Raw genomic sequence first — 23,534 nt, 5'->3', positions numbered from 1 at the left:
ATAAACCCCTGGAGGCGATAGTGCGCAAACCGCTATGCAAGGCACCAGCGAGGCTACAAGGAATGCTGCTGCAACTACAGAGATATGATCTCACCGTCACATACACCCCCGGCAGAGACATGTTCATAGCCGATGCACTCTCACGTGCCACAACTACCAGTGACGACGGAAACGTGAGTGAAAACGCAAATGATGAAAGAGTTGTGTATGCTCTGGAGGCCACAGCAGCATTGAGCGAGAAAACATTGTGTGACCTGAAAAAAGCAGTGGCAGCAGACAGCGTACTACAAGCCGTGCGCGAAAGACACTTCAACGGATGGCCGCCCAGAAGGAAGAGTTTAGACAAAACACTCCACAGCTACTGGCCTATGAGACACGATATCAGTTTCCACGATGACATTATTATGATCGGGGACAAGATCGTAATACCCCAAAGCTTCAGGCGTGTGATCCTGGAGAAGCTGCACCTTGCCCACCAAGGCGTGCAGCGCACAAAAGCGAAAGCAAGAAGAGTGCTGTACTGGCCTGGCATGTCACGCGACATAGAGACCATGCTTGAAAAGTGTGAACAATGCCAGCAAATGCAGCCAAAGAACCAGGCTGAACCGCTTATTCCACACCAGATTCCAGAGCTGCCATGGATGAAAATCGGAGCAGACATCTTCGAACTGAACGATCATCCATATCTTTTGTTAGTGGATTATTTATCAAAATATCCAGAAGTTCTTAACTTACCTGACAAAACGGCACACTCTGTGATTCAGAAGATGAAATCAGTCTTCGCAAGACACGGAATTCCCAAAGAGATAGTGAGCGATCATGTTCCATTCGCCAGCCACGAGATGAGATCGTTTGCAGCATCCTGGGAGATAAAGCTAACTTTCTCCAGTCCCGGCTTTCCTTCTTCGAATGGCATGGCGGAGCGAGCCATAAAGACTGTCAAACATGCACTTAAGAAAGCCGCACGGACTGGAACAGACCCACATCTAGTGCTGTTGTCTTTGAGGAACACTCCAGTCACAGGACTTAGTGTGTCACCTGCACAAATGTTGATGGGACGGGTTCTCCGCAGCACCCTGCCATGCACCAGTGCTGTGTTGAGGCAGTCAACCCCACAGAACATTCACGACAAAGTGCGCAGGTTGCAATCAAAGCGGAAACGCCACTATGATCAGCACGCAAGACCATTGCCTGTTCTGACCCCAGGCGAGACTGTGCACATGCAAACAAGGCGCGGTTGGGAGCCAGCTGTTGTAACTCATCGGCGAGAGGAACCACGCTCCTACACTGTGCAAACACCAGATGGTAAAGTGCTCAGGAGGAACAGGAGACATCTGAGGAAAATACACCCAAGTCTGTTCAAGGACACACCCATGGACCCAGATGAACTGTCCGTTCACACCCAAGAGCCAGTGGAGCCACCAGCAAATGACACCCCACAAAACTCTAGTCCTGCAAGTATGGACAACACACCCACATGTTACACACGCAGTGGCCGAGCAATAATACGCCCTGCCAGGTATAGAGACTAAGTGATTGGGAAACTTAAAGTCACTCTATCCTGTACCTGCGTTGTTCTGTACAAGCTAGATAACTGTCTTGTTGGAAAAGAGAGAAAATATGTCATGTTTCATATGTTCATTTTGACATGTCTTATCTAATCTGTCATGTGTTCATCTGTTTCAAAACACTACACTGATGTGTATTTGCATTGCTCAAGTGACAAGCAATCTGAGGTGTGCTCTACTTAATGTCTCAAGAATATAATATTGTTAATGTTCCTACGATTTAAAAGGTGCATTTATGTTACAAAATATTGGAGTTAAGAGGTAGTATCTTTATCTCGGAAAAGAGGGATGTGGTATATTGTAATAAGCAGCAGCTATTACTACCTCCCACCAGTAGGTGGTACTGTGTTATTGTATGTGTTCTGAGCTTATGGAGTAAAAGTCCGGACCTCCACCATAGCCTCGTCTCAGTCCTCTGTGCTTGGTCTAAAGTTATTGTTGACCACAACCCACGCTACACGGGCAGTTGGAGCAACACTGCATAAAGTTACAACAGTGTTGTTGGTTTTCTCTCGATTTCTGAGTTGACAAGCGCCTTTGTTACTGGGACCAGTCATTTTAAGAAAGGCCCCCATTAGAACCCATGAGAAATGCAAGAAACGCATTATTGCTCAGTCTGCAATATCTTTCCCAGAACAAACACCAATTGCAAATAACATACTAAAAATAAACCTGAAAATCTGTTTAGAACAGCGTACTATGTTGCAAAGAGTGAACTACCACTGGCAAAATTTAGCAGTCTTTGCAAACTTCAAAAAGCAAATGGCCTCGATCTTGGTTCCACTTGTCTCTTACCCGTGACTTCAGTGGAAATTTCAAATTCAGGATCTGACACAGACTGATCCATGTCCTACACAGTTCTTACAAGTTCATAGAAATTTCTGTTCAATTAGAACCAAGTATTTGAGTTGATGATTGTAATTTTTATACAATGTTGTAATTTGTGTTTCAACAATTTTTTGATTAATGTTTTGTTTCCTTTACAATATTACACTTTAATGTATAATATTGTAAAGGAAACAAAACATCAATCAAAAAAATTGCTCTCCTTTTTATTCGGGCTACTTACATTTATTTTGGGCTACCAAAAACTGAAGAGTCCCTGCCCGAAGGGCTACCAGGGATTTTGAAATTTTGAGAGCCCTGAGATATATTTATTTTTTTAATTACTTTTGTTTCAGCAACATTAAATTTAAAAACTGTACTTTTGAGTTAAAATATATATTTATAATTTTAATAAATGACAAACTAAAAAGGCATGAACATTTTTTTTGTATCGAAAAAATATCGAACGGTGACACCAAAGTATCGAACCGAACCGTGAATTTTGTGCATCGTTGCACCATATATATATATATATATATATATATATATATATATATATATATACAGTGGGGCAAAAAAGTATTTAGTCAGCCACCGATTGTGCAAGTTCCCCCACCTAAAATGATGACAGAGGTCAGTAATTTGCACCAGAGGTACACTTCAACTGTGAGAGACAGAATGTGAAAAAAAAATCCATGAATCCACATGGTAGGATTTTTAAAGAATTTATTCGTAAATCAGGGTGGAAAATAAGTATTTGGTCAATAACAAAAATACAACTCAATACTTTGTAACATAACCTTTGTTGGCAATAACAGAGGTCAAACGTTTACTATAGGTCTTTACCAGGTTTGCACACACAGTAGCTGGTATTTTGGCCCATTCCTCCATGCAGATCTTCTCGAGAGCAGTGATGTTTTGGGGCTGTCGCCGAGCAACACGGACTTTCAACTCCCGCCACAGATTTTCTATGGGGTTGAGGTCTGGAGACTGGCTAGGCCACTCCAGGACTTTCAAATGCTTCTTACGGAGCCACTCCTTTGTTGCCCGGGCGGTGTGTTTTGGATCATTGTCATGTTGGAAGACCCAGCCTCGTTTCATCTTCAAAGTTCTCACTGATGGAAGGAGGTTTTGGCTCAAAATCTCACGATACATGGCCCCATTCATTCTGTCCTTAACACGGATCAGTCGTCCTGTCCCCTTGGCAGAAAAACAGCCCCATAGCATGATGTTTCCACCCCCATGCTTCACAGTAGGTATGGTGTTCTTGGGATGCAACTCAGTATTCTTCTTCCTCCAAACACGACGAGTTGAGTTTATACCAAAAAGTTCTACTTTGGTTTCATCTGACCACATGACATTCTCCCAATCCTCTGCTGTATCATCCATGTGCTCTCTGGCAAACTTCAGACGGGCCTGGACATGCACTGGCTTCAGCAGCGGAACACGTCTGGCACTGCGGGATTTGATTCCCTGCCGTTGTAGTGTGTTACTGATGGTGACCTTTGTTACTTTGGTCCCAGCTCTCTGCAGGTCATTCACCAGGTCCCCCCGTGTGGTTCTGGGATCTTTGTTCACCGTTCTCATGATCATTTTGACCCCACGGGATGAGATCTTGCGTGGAGCCCCAGATCGAGGGAGATTATCAGTGGTCTTGTATGTCTTCCATTTTCTGATGATTGCTCCCACAGTTGATTTTTTCACGCCAAGCTGCTTGCCTATTGTAGATTCACTCTTCCCAGTTTGGTGCAGGTCTACAATACTTTTCCTGGTGTCCTTCGAAAGCTCTTTGGTCTTGGCCATGGCGGAGTTTGGAGTCTGACTGTTTGAGGCTGTGGACAGGTGTCTTTTATACAGATGATGAGTTCAAACAGGTGCCATTCATACAGGTAACGAGTGGGGGACAGAAAAGCTTCTTACAGAAGACGTTACAGGTCTGTGAGAGCCAGAGATTTTCCTTGTTTGAGGTGACCAAATACTTATTTTCCACCCTGATTTACGAATAAATTCTTTACAAATCCTACCATGTGAATTCATGGATTTTTTTTTCACATTCTGTCTCTCACAGTTGAAGTGTACCTCTGGTGCAAATTACTGACCTCTGTCATCATTTTAAGTGGGGGAACTTGCACAATCGGTGGCTGACTAAATACTTTTTTGCCCCACTGTATATATATATATATATATATATATATATATATATATATATATATATACACTCAACAAAAATATAAACGCAACACCTTTGTTTTTGCTCCCATTCCCCATGGGATGGACGTAGAGACCTAAAATTCATTCCAGATACACAATATAACCATCCCTCCCAAACAGTGGTCACAAATCAGTCCAAATGTGTGGTAGTGGCCACATCTGCTATATTGAGATAATCCATCCCACCTCACAGGTGTGCCACATCAGGATGCTGATCTGACATCATGAGTAGTGCACAGGTGTACCTCAGACTGCCCACAACAAAAGGCCACCCTGGAATGTGCAGTTTTTTGCGCTATTGGGGGTCTGGGGACCCAGAACCGGTCAGTATCTGGTGTGACCACCATTTGCCTCATGCAGTGCAACACATCGTCGCATGGAGTCTATCAGATTGTCAATTGTGGCCTGTGGAATGTTGGTCCACTCCACTTCAATGGCTGTGCGAGGTTGTTGGATATTCGTGGGAACTGGTACACGCTGTCGTATATGCCGGTCAAGCACATCCCGAACATGCTCAATGGGTGACATGTCCGGTGAGTATGCTGGCCATGCAAGAACTGGGACATTCTCAGCTGCCATCTGCCCTGAACAATGTGAACCATGATTCATCCGTGAAGCGCACACCTCTCCAACGTGCCAGACGCCATCGAATGTGAGCAATTGCCCACACAAGTCTGTTACGGCGACGAGCTGGAGTCAGGTCAAGACCCCGATGAGGACGACGGGCATGCAGTTGAGCGTCCCTGAGACGGTTTCTGACAGTTTGTGCAGAAATTGTTTGGTTGTGCAAACCAATTGTTCCAGCAGCTGTCTGGGTGGCTGGTCTCAGACGATCTTGGAGGTGAACCTGCTGGATGTGGAGGTCCTGGGCTGGTGTGGTTACACGAGGTCTGCGGTTGTGAGGCCGGTTGGATGTGCTGCCATATTCTCTGAAACGCCTGTGGAGACGGCTTATGGTTGAGAAATGAACATTCAATGCACGGGCGACAGATCTGGTTGACATTCCTGCTGTCAGCACGCCAATTGCACGCTCCCTCATTGCTTGTGGCATCTGTGGCATTTTGCTGTGAGACAAAACTGCACATTCCAGGGTGGCCTTTTGTTGTGGGCAGTCTGAGGTACACCTGTGCACTACTCATGATGTCAGATCAGCATCCTGATGTGGCACACCTGTGAGGTGGGATGGATTATCTCAATATAGCAGATGTGCCCACTACCACACATTTGGACTGATTTGTGACCACTGTTTGGGAGGGATGGTTATATTGTGTATCTGGAATGAATTTTAGGTCTCTACGTCCATCCCATGGGGAATGGGAGCAGTAACAAAGGTGTTGCGTTTATATTTTTGTTGAGTGTATGTATATATATATATATATATATATATATATATATATATATATATATATGTATATGTGTGTGTGTCATTGTTGGAATGCTACTACACAAGTAACCCTGGCTGAAGGGGTTACATGAATAGGATGAGGGACCTATGGATTCTTCGATACCCAACATCCACAATGTCTCAAACTATATATAGGTTATATAGTTTTTTGTAAAGAGGACCTGAAACACTGAAAGGACCCTCTCCACAGTCCACCTGCTGATTGAAGCTTATGAGGGAATTGTCTAGCTATACTTCTATCTTCTTATCTAAGGCGTAAGCCAGCTGACCAGTTGGTATGTTTCACAAGACTTTATTTCATACCTTTAATAATAACAAGAAATGTTTACCCTTTACTGTACAACAATTACAGCATGTAGAAAACAGTACTTTTTCATTTCAAGTTTGATTGTAACAGTAAAATGTAAAAAAATAAATAAATAAAAATATGCTTTCTGTCTTTTTTCCCCTCATCTACATGTTTTATTTTATCCTTTGTTCCAAGGCTGTGGAGGGACGTTGACAACTGCATCTGGAGCATTCTCCTCTCCTAACTACCCGCTACCCTACCACCCAAATGCTGAGTGCTACTGGAACATTAGGACCAACCAGGGCAACAAACTCCTGCTCTCTTTCTCTGATTTCCATCTGGAATCTAATGCTAACTGTTATTATGATTATGTGGCTGTGAGTATTCTACCTCTAAGTCATATGGTTGCATTGTTATGCAAGACTAAAGTATGAAAGTAATTGAACGTTTCATTTTGGGGCATATTCAAACATTTTCTAATGGATGTACATAACTGTAGATAAACATGGATGCGCAGCAGGCTTACTCAGCTTGGTGTTTGAAAACAACAACAAAATCATTACAAAGCTAGACTGAAGTAGGTTTTTTTCAGTTTAGGGTATAAAACAACTTGCTTGGAGGTGTCAGTGGGATCTAAAGGACTCGGAGAAAGCCAACACTCAGCCCAGAGGCTTTATCAGATTATGAAAAAAGATTGGAGAAAAAAGGAGAGAAAAAGGAGTCAAGGTTTAGTTCATTCTTGGTGTTTTTATTCTAATGAGTACTAGAAGCCAGTATAACTCTGCTAAGAGGGGACTGATGTGCTCTCTGTCATTGGTTTTCATTAATAACCTTGAAACAGAATTCAGGATAACCTGCAGCCTATTTGTAGTTTTATGGGGAAGCCCAACAAAGGGAGCACTGTAGTGACCCACTTTACCAGAGATAAATACATTAGTTTTTCAGCATAATGACAAGTCAGGAAGGGTCAAATTTTGGTGATATTCCCAAGTCTGAAGAAAGCTATCCTGGTAATGAAGTTTTAAAGCACATTTCAGAATCTAAAATAACTGCAAGAAGGAAGTCAACAGAATTTTCAAATCGATACCATAGGTGTAGCAACTTAAAATCTTGGATGAGTTTGAATCTCAATGAGATCAAGGTCAAAGGTTAGAGGTCAAGTTTTCTGGAAATTGATTTGGAAAGTGATACCATGAGTGTATCTACTAGGAGGCAGAGGGGTAGCACTGGTGGCTGCCAGTATTTTAGGTTGGTGTAATTATGACAAAGTAGTGCATATTTTGTTAGATTTTGTTTGCTTTTTTTTTCATACACATATGTAAACAAGTTGTTACTCCCTGTGTTGAAAATAACACTTTCAAAAATTTCAATTATTGAAATTGTTTTTCTTTAGTTCATTTTACTTCTAAATTTCATTTTGTTTCTGTTATCTGTATCTGTTAGGTACATGATGGCAACAGCAGCAGTGCTCCACAACTGGCCAAGCTGTGTGGCAGTGACCTGCCGAGTACCATCAACTCTTCCAGCAATGAGCTCTACGTCAAACTCCGCACAGACAGCAGCGTCAACGCAGGAGGCTTCCTTGCCTCCTACACTTCTCGTAAGAAAACATATTTTGTTTCTTTACATTATCTATGTTTGTGAATTTAAATAATTACGAAGATTTGGAGCAATTCTGATAATTTATGAGATATTACCAGAGATGGCCAAAATTGTATTTAAATTAGTGCTTTTAGCGTTAATCTCGTTAAAATGATGTTAACGCCATAACCGCATTAACACGGCATCAGCTTGTTTACGCGTTAGTGCCATGTAGCCCCGCGCACAGGGCGATCCACGCTAACTCGCTAACGGAGATTTACTGCGTTAATGCGGTTATGGCTTTAAGGTCATTTTATTTAGATTAACACTGACAGCACTAATTTAAATAATAGAAGTGTTGGATAAAAACATCAGGCCACAAGGTCAGATAAAATTAGTCATCATCAGTGATAACTAAAATACTTGAGTTTGCTATATATGCTATTACATAACTTTCTTGTTCTTGTAAAGATGGCTAACAAATGATAATGATGATCCTGCACATATTCTTTTTAATAATTTCCATTTATCGGAGTAGGAATACCATATGTGATCTTCTTATTGTGTTCAATATTTCTTTATTTCAGAATGCGATAGTATTTTGATCTCTGGCAAACACAGAGGAGTGATCGAGTCACTGAACTTTCCCAACAACTATCCGGACAACAGCCAGTGTAGCTGGACAATCCAAGCCAGCGGTGGAAATACCGTCAACTACACCTTTACAGCCTTCCAGCTAGAGGCCACCTCTGCTGCTTGTACATTCGATTACATTAAGGTAACACATCCACATCTCTCAACATTATAAAAGAAAATAAATAAAAGAAAGAATGACTCGAAACTCTCACCAGGCATGTTTGTAAATAAACAAAATTTGATTTTGTGCATCTTTTCAATCCAATTTGTTTACAAAAATTTAAATACTTGTATATACAACTGACCCCTTTGGTTTTTTATTATGTGACATTAACTAAAGATAACAGTTACTAAAATTTGCAACTATCCCAATAAAATAAACATCTATAAATTGGCTGCTGAAATAAGTTTCAACATTTTGTGAGTTAATGATTTGCTTTAAATGACTGCTACTTTAACATTATCTGTTTTTCCCTCCTTCAATGATAAAACGTCCTCATTATGCAACTTCTGGCAGACCCACAAAAAGTTATAAGAACTTAAGCTGCATGGTTCATGAGTTTAAGGAGAGCAGCAGGATAACAACCAGAAAACGAAATTTGCCTGTTTTTAAATGTTACCTGTCAGAGATGCTAAAGGAAATCTGAGCTGTAATGACTTCAATGGCAGATGCTATTTCGCACATGTAAAAACATGTCACAGTGTGACTGAGGAAATCTGTGATGTTAAGGAGAAAATTCTCTCTACACCTCTTTATCTGCTAACTCCTTAAATCGTTGTCACCTGGGAAGTGCCCATTGAACACTGAGTCGTCTGAGCAAAACTCAAAATAATGAACGAGCTAGTGGAGGAAATGTCAGCGGGAAACATCATTGAATTATTCTCACCTGCTTGGACATCACCTGCGACCCTCATCTCAAAAGTAGGAAGCCCTGTTTCTGTGTTAATTACATAAAGCAGTGTGTGGTCATGTAGACAGATGCTCACCCTTTGACCACCATTTAGGAAATGCTAGACTCCCTGGCTGCCTTGAGTCTTCTCCACTATTGACATGGACAATAGATACTGGCAGTGCCAGATGGAGAATAGATGAGATAAGACTGTTTTTAACCTTTCCTGCAGGATTATATCAAATCAAGGTCATAGCCTTCAGTCTATGCACCAGCAACCTTCCAGTAACTAATGGAAATAACCTATTATCTGGATGACATAATCATCTATTCATCATCATGGGAACAGTACCATGAGGGCATCCCCACACTATTCCAAAAGCTCCAGGAGGCCAAGCTGACTGTCAATATGAAAAACTCCAACCTTTTCAGAACATATTTCAGATTCCTTGGTCACATCGTGTCATTTCCAATTAACATCAAAGGAGATCAAAGGTTTCCTTGCATGGCTGGCTCATACTACCAGATTGTTCCCAATTTTTCACAACTGTCTGAACCACTGAATGAATTGCAACGCAAAGGATGTATGTCAGACTTCTTTTCAAGACCTGTCTGGTCTCCCCATTCATCCGGGGTCATCACCGATGCCAGTGATGTAGGCCTGGGAGCATGAGTTTGGAAAAGAGGAAGTACTGGGGAATTGCAGTGATAGTGTGAATAGAGTAGGCAGAACTTAAGAATTCTGCCACTGAGAAGTGTTTGGCTCTGGTATGGCCTAGAAAGGCGGCGATGCCAAGTGGAAGGGGAATGCTTTACTGTGGTCACAGACCACTGCGCTATACACTAGAATGGCCAAACAATTTTTAAACATAATTAATTATGTATGCTGTGCAATCATTCCACACTGGAAAAAGAACAGTTCAAAGAAATCGTAGCAAGCCCCAAATTAGCATGGCATTCCTGCCCATTTTCAGTGCATACTTTCTGCTTTCTCTGTATATCCTTGCCCTAGCTCTATGATGGACCTAACCAAGAAGCGCCTCTGATTGGCACATTCTGTGGATACACTCCTCCCCCGGCCGGCAGCACTACAAGCTCAGCCCTCAACATTGTGTTCAGAACTGATTCAACTGTTTCGACATCAGGCTTCCAGATGATGTGGTACCAAAATGGTAAGAGGGAAATATATTTGATTGTTATAGACCAGATCAAGAGAACCATTACAAACATACTGTGTACTATAGTATTTAAAATAGTTTTTAAAACATTTATATAAATAAATGAAATTGAATTTTTGTATTTTTAAATACGTGCTACTAACTTAGCACAGAGATCTAATCTCTCTAGCGTGTTCTGGATCTGCTCTGGGGTCTCCTCCTAGGTCAACACACCTCACCTTGAAGCCATCAAGAAGGCATTCTGGTGTGTTGGCCAAACCACCACATGTGGAGGAGTTTTCACTCTTCACTGAGTCCTTCCCGATCAAACTTATCACCTTATCAATAAGGAAGATCTCTGACATCCTCATTTCATCTATCAGTTTTCACAATTTTATTTTTTCCTTCACTATCGAGAGATCATGGCCGCAAGTGAGAGCAGGAATGTCAACCAGTAAATCAACCACTCTGCACACTCTCCAGCACAACTGACCATTGTAACTAAACGCTGACTAATAATAGAAGTACTGCATCTCATATACCGAGGTGCATCCACACACTGAGGCTACGTCCACACTAGCCCAGATAGATTTGAAAACGGCGTCTGAAAACGCTTCGCGTCCACACTATCTTTTTCAGTTGTTTTCACAGAGATGTGCGTCCACATTGAAACAGCCGAAAACACTTACTGCGCATGCATGAAACGCAAGACGATTCGACCTGCCTCATTTCTGTCTGCCGCTTATTTACTTTCCGGCTCTTTGAATCGTCGCGGCAAAATGTCGAGGAAAAGCATCGAGTTTTTTAAATGGACTAACAATGAGTTAGAGTTGTTGCTGTGAGTAACACAAAAGTACAAAGTTGCAAAAGCGAGTGAGAATTAAAGAATTTGAGGACTACATCTCCTTTGTCTCTTCAGATTGTCACACATATAGAGAGAAGGTGTGACTTTTGCAGGTAGTGGAGGTAGTTTTTTCTTTGACGGTATACTATAAAGGCAGTTTTAAGTTTATACTACACTTGTCAGCTGGCTGTTGGTTTTTATCTCTGGTTTTGATAAGAGTTAATGCGTGCTTTATTGCATCTTTTCTCATGCTTTCTCTTCACCTTCCTTTCTTCTGCTGACAAAAGTGCTGTGAAAATCTCTTTATTAAAAGTGTTGTTTAGTCTAAATAATTACTGAAACAAAATAATACTAATTTGATGCATGATTTAGTGATTTCTTTGTCCCTGCAGGTTGTGGTGGGGATCTCTCTGGTCCCAGTGGCTCCTTCAGCAGCCCAGGCTACCCTAACAGATATCCAGATAACAGAGAATGTATATGGTATATCACCACATCAGCTGGCAGCAGTATAACTATCACCATCCATGAATTTGATGTTGAGTACCACCAAGACTGCAACTATGATGTGCTGGAGGTAAGACACAGACGTTGGCTTAGTAGTAGTCAGTTCATAAACATACCAAAAGCTGAATTCATGACAAAACTCATATAATTTTAATTCAGTTCAGTTGAATTAAGCACTGAATGACAAAACCCCCACAAAAACAGTGGCCGACAGCACTGTACACAACAGTAGACTGGTGCGTAATAAGCAAGCGAATAATGCAGAAAACAGAGATTTGAGACGGGAAACTGTTCTCTCAGTTCACTGGGAGAGAGAGAGAGAGAGCTGTGCAGGAAGTGCGATTTTATCATAGTGGAAGCAAAACAGCCAAAGTCAGAGGAAATTCATGACGATGTTGTTCAACCGTGAAGCGTAGTTTTGATCTTCTTTTGCTGCTGGTTCAGTGAATTTTGGTCAGAGAGTGATTAATATTTGAGATTTGATGATTGATGATGATTATTGGGGGGGGGGTCATAAGCCCCCTAACCCCCCGGGAAATTACGCCCCTGACTGAAACTATTGTGATTGGTTGGGGTTCATGGCAGAAGGCAATAAATTGACCTGGTTGTTGACTTGATTTCTTTTTCATTTGATTATTTATTGAATTGATGTCATTTCTCCTCAGGTTTATGGAGGGCCAGACTTGTCAGCCCCACAGCTGGCTAAGCTATGCAGCACTACATCCACCCCAATGCATGTCTCCAGCACTGGCAACCTTCTCACTGTGCGCTTCAAATCTGATGCCTATGTCAGTGGTCGAGGATTCAATGCAAGCTGGACTGAAGTCCAGGGAGGTGGGTAGGCATCATTAAATACAGCTTTTACAGCTCTGCATGCTTCTTCTGGATGCAGCATCAGAGCTTTGGGTTTTGCAGTTTGATTATAGACTTTGTAGCTGGGTGCAATATTTTACAGAAATGTAGCTGTTGTAGTCTCAACTGGATTGAAGTTGTTACTACTGAAATAGTTTTTGACTGCTGACAATTCACCACCTGTTATCTTTCTTCCATTTTAAATTACAAAGCCTTAAGAGTTTATGTATATATACAGTACTCTGTAGGTTTTAATAAACTCTCTTTCTTCTTGCAGGCTGTGGAGGCCCAGTCACAGCACCTTCAGGGGAAATCCATTCTCCTTTGTATCCCAACAGCTATCCAAACAATGTGGATTGTTCCTGGGTCATCAGCGTGGATCCCAACCACCGTGTCTTTCTGAACTTTACAGACCTGGACATTGAATATCACAGCAGCTGTAACTTTGACTATGTGGCTGTAAGTGACTGAATAGCAACTGGTTGGTGCAATATTAAAGCAGCTGTCTTTGGTTGTTGCTGTGTGCTGTATCTAAGGCTGACAAGGCAAAGACAGGCAAAAGCACTATCACTGCTTGAAAAGCCAGCAAACTAAGAAAGTCCACAGTGAACTTTTCATTCTTGTGCCTGATTTATTAATCTATACACTTCCATTCGGTGTGACTCAAGACAATTAGGCTCTTTCTGAATTTTTTTAATGTAACTTTTATTTTTTATTTTATTTGATGCAAACCATCATAGAATAACAAATTATAAAATCACATGTAACATGCATACATGTAAGACCAAAAAAAACAAGTCCGAGTCAACAAGTAAAGTAATACAAAGTCCAGCTTATCAATAGCAAATTGCACTCCTTAGTTAGCTCTGAGGGAGGGAGACAAGAGATATGTATAAAAAAAATCCCCACTCCCCTGTGGGGTGGTCTTTCTATCTCTTAAGATTAAATTCCACTTCCACCAGCAGTTTTTTCTACACTGTTTCTAAGTGCTTCCTATCTAACATTTATGCACATTCATACTCTGATGGATGCATCAGAGAGCAGCATGGGGTTAGTATCTTGCCCAAGGATATTTAGTATGTAGACTGGGGCTGAAAAACCAAGCGTCCAGTTAGTAGGTGACCCGCTCTACCACCTGAGCTACAGCCACCTTCACCCCATATATATCTGTATACTCAGTATATTTTTGCAGGACTTCTACAGGACTTCTCAGAGTATGCAAGCAAATACAGTTAAAAATGAAGTTTTTGTATCAATTAATCATAAACCCATCAATATTCTTTTTTTGTAATGAGATATGTGCATTTTGCATCATGGCGTAGTTTGACTAAGCTGTCACGTAAGAACTAATGTGCACCCCAGTCAATATGAAGGTGCTTTCTGTGCTCAAAATTTATGAAAATAGATGCATGAAAAGTGATTTGTTTGTTCATTTATTATGTGCCAACACAACCACAGTTTTACTGAAAACATATGCTTGTCCATTGGTAGATCCATGATGGTCCAACCTCATCTTCTCCTCTGCTTGGTCGTGTGTGTGGTTCCAGTGTTCCTCCCTTCACTTCCACCCAGAACACAATTTATGTTCGCTTTAGGTCAGACTCCAGTGGCAACCACCGTGGGTTCAGCGCTCGCTTCTCTGAGGGTCAGTCTTCTTTAACCTCTTTGCACTTGAACACTGATATAATTTGTCTGCTGTAGTGGGATTGTCCACTCATGCCTCTGTCCCTGCTACATCAGAGAAGACTGCTTCAGTTTTCAGTTCAGTTTTCCTCCTTTTTAGCTGCAAACAGCTTGATCTCCATGTTCTGGTTGCCAAAGCCAGAGTGCAGGTGACAATGTACTTTTGTTTTCAACAGCTTGTGGTGCAACGATTGTAACAGATGATAATGGTGGGGCCATTGCATCACCAAGGTATCCAGCACAATACCCACCTAATCAGAACTGTAGTTGGATCATTAGAGCACAGGAACCATGTGAGTTGCTTTAGTTAAAGAGGACTAGAAAATGTCATTCTTTTATATATTTCATATAGAAAAACTTGAGATGCAAACTGTTCCAATAACCACTGACTTGTCTTTTTGTGCCCAGTAAACCACGTGACCCTTTCATTCACTGACTTTGACTTAGAGATGATCTTTGCCAATTGTTCTCACGATTTCTTGGAGATCTTGGACGGAGACAATTACGATTCACCTACTATAGGTAAATATTCACTATATGTGTCTTTGCTTGTCTGTTTTTGGTAAGAGTTAGGTTTAGAAGGGTGGTGCTTGCCTAAGCTAACCTTTCTAATCATAAGAGAAGAGATGTGCTGAATCCTGAAAACAATATCCTATTGAGTATCAGACCACAGCGCCTTTTTATCAGCCCAGTTTCCACATAAGGTTGGTGTCGTTCTGTGACAATGCCTTTTTCACCTGGTTTGGATATTCTTGTAATGTAATATGTTGCATTTAATTTCACTGGCTCAAATACAATCTTTATTTCATTTCAACAATGAATGGCATTCTACCAGGAGCAGTGCAAATTAGCAGTAGAAAAATGAGCAGACCCAATAAGGGAGCGAATAGTCTACCAACCAAAATAAGCACAGGTTTTATGGATGTGTTCTCTCTGGAAAAATTATGACAATTCAGATCAATGATAGCCAAGTGAAAAAGAATTAACATTTTTGAAATTAACTTTATGTTAAAATTACAACTTAATGTTGTCTTTTGTTAGGGCGCTACTGTGGATCTGAAATACCTCACCCAGTGACATCCTTCAGCAACTCTTTGGTAGTCAAATTCATCTCTGACCAGTCCTACTCCAGAAAGGGTTTCAGAGCTGCCTACTCGGGCTCCACTTCTAGTAAGTCATACTGGGTCACACTGCTTATATCCACACACAATAAGAAATGATCAAAACCAATTAAAAATCACGTTACTATCATGCATACACACTCTTACGGACAAGATATCCAGGTTTTTTCTTTTTATTTCCTTTACTCAGGTTGTGGAGGAGATCTTGTGATGGAGACTGGTGCATTTAACAGTCCTAACTATCCAGATGCTTATCCACCTAATGTGGAATGTGTGTGGACCATCCGCAGTTCACCAGGAAACCGCATCCAGCTCTCGTTTATGTTAGTCAATTTAAGCATGATTTTTTGACTCTATCAGAGTTAGCTTGTAAATAAGTTCCTATCAGCAGTATTCCATAGACAGGCATTACTAGTTGACTGGCTATCCGTGGGAGTGGCTTTAGGGGGTCATCTACTAATCAGAGGGTTGGTGGTTCAATCTCTGGCTTCTCTAGTCTGCATGAGTAAGGAGGAATACCAAGTTGCTCTCTGATGTGTTAATGAGTATAAATGTGTGTGAATGTAAGACAGGAAGCACTTATGCCTGATTTATACTTCTGGCTTACAGACTTATGGTTATGTTGTAAGTTACAACATAGTTTTTCAGCTGAATCATAATAGAGTCATTAGGTATAGAAAAAGGTGCTTGTATGAATGGATGAATGTTGTATAAGATCTTCCAGTAGAGTAGAAAAGCAATGTATAAGACCTTATCATATACCATGAAAGGTTTGACTATAACGTTTTAGATAGTAGTTAGAACATATTTATTTAAGAACCACCTGGAGCACAAATTAGTGTCTCAAAAATTAACACACCCAACCATTTATGTCCTAACAAAAATAATAAGAATAACTAAAGGCTTTACAAGTGTGTCTCTCTGAAAACACTGTGGCACTTGCCTGTTAGAAAAAGCTTAACTGTGTGAGGTCCTGAGGATTGAGACTCAGGTGGAGAGCTGATTAAGTAATACAATCTGTTACAAACTATTACAAAATACCTTTATTAATATAAATAGCTCTAATGTATAAATATCCTGATATATTACACAAAAATATAAAAGAAATCTGAAATTGAGGTGCCCTTCTTATCATACTGACAGTTATGTTCTCTGAGAGGATGTGCAGATAAGGGTGTACAACAAAATGCAGTGTATCCTTTAAGATAGGGAAATTGTAAAGAGCCATTCTCTGTGTGGATTTTCTGTGGTGCATTTGGGTAATCTCGGTCTCTCACTCTGATGGGCCAGCACATTATGGAGTGGGTGGGAGGTATTGTCCAGCAATGTCCTTATATTAGACAACATCTGGCTATCTGTAACCACCTTCAGAGAATGCATCTCCATTTCCACAATGCTGGCCTTAAGGATGGTGATGTTATATGTGTGATTCAGCAGAATAATTTAAACTTCCCACTGTGCTAAAATAGCCTTAGAAACAAATGACAACTGATACACTCTGCTACTTAAACAAATAGCACTACACCTCTTCTTAGGTGTCTGTTACATGAACTAAAGTTAGATAATTCACTCTTGTACCACTGTTAATTTATGACTTTTCTATACACACAGGAACCTATATTAGTAAATATGACAAACAATCGCATTGTGTTTTGTTTTAGTACATTTCAGCTCCAAGGAGACTCTGATTGTCAAAATGACTACCTGGAAATCAGAGAAGGCAACGCCACTGGGCCTCTAGTCGATCGCTTCTGTGGAAACTCGCTTCCTTCCAACTACACCTCTGTCATTGCTCATATCATGTGGGTCAAGTTCGTCTCAGACGCTTCAGTTAGTGGAGCAGGATTCAGAGCCACCTTCTCACACTGTGAGTGTCTGTGTATGAGAGAATTAACCAGCCATCTTCTATATCATCATTTTTCTCAGGTTCTCAGATTTTTCTCCTGAGGTCAGTACTAGGGATGGATAAGGGTATTACTGGTCTGTGATCCTAAATATGTCACCAAAAGAATAAAACCAGCATATTATTTTTAATAAGATATTTGAGATTATGCTTTTTATACCTCGAGTTTTAGTGAAGAGACTGTGTAGAGATGGAACGTTATATATACAGTTTCAACCTTCTTTACATGTGGGTTGTAGTCATAACCTCATTGTAGGTAAGGTGTGTTGTGAATCAAAGAAAGTCAGTGTCAGTTCAGCCAGCTGTTTACTCTGAGTTATGTTCTGTGTAACCAATAAAAAAAGGATATAATGAGAAATGTTTCTTTTTTCTGTGTCACTGCTCCACAGTGTATGGTGTTGATGTGACTGGGGAATCTGGTCAGATAGCATCCCCACTGTATCCCAGGACATACCCCAATAACGCTGACTACCACTGGACTGTAACTGTAGATGGAGACAGCTACATCCAAATCCGCTTCTTGGACATGGACATCGAGGATCTTTATGACTGCTACTATGACCACCTGAAAGTAAGATTGTGAATGCTCAGAGACTGCAATCTACAAACAATATCAGTCACATCTTTATAATATTGTACATACTTTTATTAACTTATGGCTCAATAACAACTCAGAATTTGTGGGAGAGTTGTGTGTGTGTGTGTGTGTGTGTGTGTGTGTGTGTGTGTGTGTGTGTGTGTGTGTGTGTGAGATCTATACCTCACATATTGTTATAGTGCAGCAGCTGAAGTTGTGTCGGCACCACTAACAATAGTCATGTGTTAAAGCACACCTGATGAGATAATGGACAACCATGTGTGTTCTATCGAAGGTCTGTGCCCATGTTCATGGTTCTGAAATTATAACACTTTATTTAATTTAATATTTATTTATTTAATGTTTTTAAACTTTATTAAAGTAAATGCTTTAATCAGAGTAAAAACCACACAAACTAAGTTTTCAGGATAGATCCACTGACTTCCCTTCTTTGAACCCCGTTTTGCAGGACGTAAAATTCCTGCAGCAGAAGAACCTGACACCAAAACTCGCATTGAGTTGCAAACAATTTTGCTTTTAGAATTAGGTTGCTGCGTAATTTATACATTTTTATCAAATCTGCATCTGACATTCCAAATGAACTGACACGAGTGGATTAATCAGTTTGCGCTTAATTTAAGTATTTTCCTCCTTACACTAGTTAGTATTTTGTCAGGATGGAGATGTTTAGTAAATAGTACAAAAAAACCCAACCAAAGATAATATAGATATTTTCTTTTGCATGTCCTGTTGCAATCTCCTAACCCCAATTTTGAAAGACAAAATCTAATTCTGTGTGATCTACAGATCAATGAATGGAATGGTTTTTATATTTGCTGTGACACTCAGTAGTGTGCAACATCTACAAAAGAGACAGACCAAAGCTATTGTAAACTATTGTGGACTAGGATAGTTGCCCAAAAGGCTGTCTGTTTACGGCTTTGCCTAATGCCTTCTGAGACACGGAGGGTCCAGAGAGTGTTTTTATTTACCGCGGCTGCAGCACACAAGCCGCCAGCTGCACATGCAACACACCACAATACCAAACAATCCCGCTTCCCCGTGTTTTTAACATGGCGAGCGTGATTGTGGATGCCGTGCAGGTGAGTCCCCACGGCACCACCGACCACGCCTCACCACAGCTTCTATTCTCAATCCTTGTGTCTCTGCAGATATTTGATGGTCCCAGTATTCATTACTACCCTATTGGGACATTCTGTGGTTTGAATCTGCCCCCTCCTGTAAGAAGTTTGGGAAGCACTGTCACTGTGCAGTTCAAGTCAGATGCAGTGTTGGGAGGAAAAGGTTTCCTTTTGGAATGGACTGCTATTCAGAACTCTGGACCACCACCCACTATCACACCAGGTGAGAAGCAGTAGTTTCTCAGCAGCCCTGTTACATAAACCCATGCATGACCCATATGCAGACTTATAGCTGGGAGGAAACAAAAACCTAACCTTTACTGTGGCTGATGTAGAATATCTGAGAATACTGCAGGGAAACACACAAGACAAACAAATTAAATAGAGAGAATGCCAATGGCATTATTTATTTATTTATTTATTTGTGCTTAATTATTTGCGCTTATTTATTGAACTGAAAGGCAATGTAGTGACTTGACTGTGAAGGTTCTCAGTCATCCAGGTCATCCTAGTCTAAGGAGCTTGGAAAGAAAAGCATCTGGATTTAAGTTGTTTGAAGATCCGAGAAGCTTCTTCTAGGGTCATATGGTGGAGAGTGCCAGATTTAAGCCCTGTGGGAGTGTCCCCTCAAGAGGGACAATGGACCCCCTAATGATCCTCTACCTAATCACACCAGCCAAGGTGTGAAGATGGGTGTAGGGCACAATCAGCCAAGGTTTCAGGTGAGCTCATTGTGAAACCTCACCCCACCCTATCATGTGATTTCCTGAGGTGAAATGGCCCAGGGTGTGAGTGGGCATTAAGGCGTCTGGAAGGGATCTCAAAACTAGATTATAGATCCCTTCCCAGATGCTTTAATGTTATTTTCGACAAGTTTGCTTTTTTCCTGTGGGACACTCCCACAGAGCTTAAATCTAGGACTCTCCACCATTTGACCCTAGAACTGAAGAAGCTTCTCAGATGAGAGGTGAAACATCTTCAAGCAACTTAAAGAAGTCCAGATGCTTTTCTTTCCAAATGTAGTGACTTCAGTATTGGGTAAGATGTTCACATTTCTGTGTACATGTAAGAACCCGGACTGCTGCTATCAGACTCTTAGTCAGGTGAGGAAATATATTTTCTTTAGTGATAGAAAGCAGTCCTGGTGACCATATTAATATGATTTTCAAAACTGAAGTCACTGTCCAAAATCATACGCAGGTCTCTGACTTACTGTGTTTCCGAAATGTTAAATACAACCTTCATCTTGTTGTTTTTCTGTATATGTGTCAGGTGCATGCGGTGGAATGCTAATGACAGGAGAGACTCCTGGCTTCCTCTATTCTCCTGGCTGGCCAGAAAACTACCCTCCTAATCAGGAGTGTACCTGGTTGATACGTTCTCCAGACTCAACTGTAGAGCTTACTATCTTGTCTTTAGACATAGAGGACAGCCATACCTGCTACTTTGATAGCGTTGTTGTCAGAGATGGTAAGTAATTAAAGCCAACATTAAGGAATAATAGTGCTGATGGATTTTTAAGGTCATTCAATTTCAACTGATGAAATGACCATTTGTGTTTTCCCTGCTTTTAAAGATATTAAAAACAGTTTTCTTTGAAATTCAATGTGACATTCCCCCACCCCAAACATGACATAATCTAACACCATCAAGTTGACTCTTATAGAAAGATTTGGTGTCTGATAGTAACATATCCAGAACTTGTGATGGCACCTGCCTTTCTTTCCCAAAATGAATTGTTGAAAAATTCATGTTCTTGTTTAGAGGCAGACCACAGCCTCAGACTTAATATTCTAGTAAGAGCAAAACTGACATGTTTTGTTTTGAGCTTAAATTCCACAACTTGTCTTATGCTTTAGGCTAAATTATGTGTAAATGACTTAAAGTGTTTAAAAACAAAAAATATTAGAGCACAAAAATGCATTTATGAAAATTTCAGCAAGTGATGCTTTACTGTTGTTATGTTATATTATGATATATATTATTCATTTTGTTTCATTTGTGGCAAATGACAGCATCTAATAACATACTGTGCAGCATTGTTATAGATCTCTTGATAATTCTCCCATCATTATTTACGTGTGGATTCTATATATCAAAACAACAGCTTTCTAATTGAGAAGTCTTTGCCTTGAGGAATGATCATTGTGAAATGTATGATGTCGTTGCAACATCCAACTTAAGATGCTTGTTTCATGAAGTGCTAGAGCTTCTCTGGACATGTCATTGATTGCTGAAGTGAAGATGGCTCGTGGATTACCTTGATTGTGCAATTTAGTGCAACTATAAACATGATTGGCACAGAAATATTTTTATTTTCTGCCTGTCCAAATCTTGTGATTTGAAATCTGCATTTCACTTAAAAAACATAAATTATTTGCATGGCAGTGCTTTCTTTTATATAAAGTAGTAAAAATTATTTTCTGCAGATGCTTATTTAAACCAGATAACATGAAAGACCCTAAAGTCAGTGCCCTGGACTTGTAGAGAGCATTTATATGTCCACCTGACTGTTGTTGGTTTGTTTGGCCTTCTGGACAGTTTAGAATGTCCTTTGTTTTGGTTACTCCCAGGCGCAAGCAGTCAGTCCCCTGTGCTGGCCAACGTATGTGGTCGGGATCATCCAGGATCTCTTCACTCAACAGGAGACTCCATGTACATCCATTTCTCCTCAGACGGCAGCATCAGTGGCCAAGGCTTTAATGCCTCCTACTCAAAAGGTGATACATTAGCAGTTAATTACTAAACTACACGACATATAACCATAAGATCAAAACAAAACACCAAGATGCTGAAATACTACACGCTTCAGTCTTAAAAAGACATAAAAGCAAATTGGGTGGTAGTCCTTTTTGTCCACAGTTCTCAGCTATGACAGAAGAAAGAGGTCATTTACTTTCAACATAAAGTAAGTTGTAACAAGCTTTCAGTGTGCGAACCTACCATAACTGCTTGAAGCATTCTCTCCTGTATGTCCATGTGAACCCATTAAAACAGATGGGCTCCCATTTGTTTTTGGTCACACTTTTAGGTCAAACTACTGTAACTGTAACCTTCGAGTCTTTTCTATACATGTTTTTGATGGACCCCCAAAGTTCATATAAGACATGAAAATGAGAAATAAATCCACACTTGTTGAATATAAGACAGTCCAAGAAGTCAAATTATAATTATACTATATAATAATTATTGCTAACTCCCTTAACTTGAGAATTGTTTTTGGTAATCCAGATTTAACATCCATGTAATGTTCGGTGATACGTTGTGGTGTTGTGGGCAGAAACACTTCCTTTCAGGTCATTTTTCATGATCAATATATTAACTGCCAGACTCCACAACTGCCACTACTCTACAACAATAATTATACTAGTAAGACGAATTATATGTGATACTTTTTCTTTTCATAGGTTGCGGTGGACTCCTGCATGTTGACAGAGGTGTAATGAGCACTCCCAATTACCCACAGAATTACCGGCCAGGTTTGGATTGCAGCTGGCACGTGATGGTGACACCTGGCTTTAGAATTTCTGCCACCTTCCAAACCCCCTTTCAGATCCAAGGCTTTGGAACTGGATGCAGTACAGGGGATTACCTGGAGGTAAACATACGGATAGCAAAAGCTACAAAAATAAAAATGTGAAAAAAAAAAATCCACATTGCTACAAGTGAGAAAATAGATTTTTGACCCTGTGGATGCACATAGACTGAAGTGATTACTGGCAATTAACAGCTGTTTTAAGCTGTTAAAGAATGAACATTTATTGGTGCTAGAAATCAATGACTGTGTTGTCCAGCTCGATCCAGTTTGATCCAGTCTCAGTCCAGTCTGGACAGTATGCAGGGAATAGTTTGATCAAATGTGCTGTCCACTTAAGTCCCACCATGATGATGTAAAGTGAAACAAGCAACAGGCTTAGCTATATTTGACAAGTTTGCTTTTTTCTTTTTGCAGAAAACAATGGTAAATGGTAAATGGCCTGTATTTATATAGCACTTTACTTAATCCCTAAGGACCCCAAAGCGCTTTACACATCCAGTCATCCACCCATTCACACACATTCACACACTGGTGATGGCAGCTACATTGTAGCCACAGCCACCCTGGGGCGCACTGACAGAGGCGAGGCTGCCGGACACTGGCGCCACCGGGCCCTCTGACCACCACCAGTAGGCAACGGGTGAAGTGTCTTGCCCAAGGACACAACGACCGAGACTGTCCAAGCCGGGGCTCGAACCGGCAACCTTCCGATTACAAGGCGAACTCGCAACTCTTGAGTCACGATCGCCCCAACAAACAATTCTAACAATGCAATGTGAAAAAATGTGAAACAAAAGCATGCAAGAAA

The 23,534-nt window shown here is 40.7% G+C and overlaps 2 protein-coding genes across 2 annotated transcripts in view; one reads left to right on the top strand and one right to left on the bottom strand.

The window, feature by feature from the left end:
* cubn (cubilin (intrinsic factor-cobalamin receptor)) overlaps positions 1–23,534 on the top strand; it is an 86,274-nt gene that overhangs the window by 35,471 nt on the left and 27,269 nt on the right. Inside the window, exons 25-42 of the mRNA XM_082545856.1 lie at positions 6,494–6,675; positions 7,742–7,898; positions 8,467–8,657; positions 10,418–10,577; positions 11,799–11,980; positions 12,576–12,744; positions 13,040–13,221; positions 14,254–14,407; positions 14,622–14,738; positions 14,854–14,967; positions 15,487–15,615; positions 15,757–15,889; positions 17,228–17,433; positions 17,859–18,040; positions 19,219–19,411; positions 20,461–20,658; positions 21,762–21,908; positions 22,596–22,786. Of these exons, the coding sequence (XP_082401982.1) occupies positions 6,494–6,675; positions 7,742–7,898; positions 8,467–8,657; positions 10,418–10,577; positions 11,799–11,980; positions 12,576–12,744; positions 13,040–13,221; positions 14,254–14,407; positions 14,622–14,738; positions 14,854–14,967; positions 15,487–15,615; positions 15,757–15,889; positions 17,228–17,433; positions 17,859–18,040; positions 19,219–19,411; positions 20,461–20,658; positions 21,762–21,908; positions 22,596–22,786 (2,987 nt within the window). The remainder of the gene's footprint in view (positions 1–6,493; positions 6,676–7,741; positions 7,899–8,466; positions 8,658–10,417; positions 10,578–11,798; positions 11,981–12,575; positions 12,745–13,039; positions 13,222–14,253; positions 14,408–14,621; positions 14,739–14,853; positions 14,968–15,486; positions 15,616–15,756; positions 15,890–17,227; positions 17,434–17,858; positions 18,041–19,218; positions 19,412–20,460; positions 20,659–21,761; positions 21,909–22,595; positions 22,787–23,534) is intronic.
* LOC309713922 (uncharacterized protein) overlaps positions 1–23,534 on the bottom strand; it is a 253,893-nt gene that overhangs the window by 212,668 nt on the left and 17,691 nt on the right. The gene's annotated exons all lie outside the window — the stretch shown is intronic.

This window comes from Aulonocara stuartgranti (assembly GCF_965226115.1).
Source record: "Aulonocara stuartgranti genome assembly, chromosome: 9".
NCBI lineage: Eukaryota > Metazoa > Chordata > Actinopteri > Cichliformes > Cichlidae > Aulonocara > Aulonocara stuartgranti.
The sequence above is the reverse complement of the archived record's forward strand: the minus strand, read 5'-3'. Positions and strand labels throughout refer to the sequence as shown.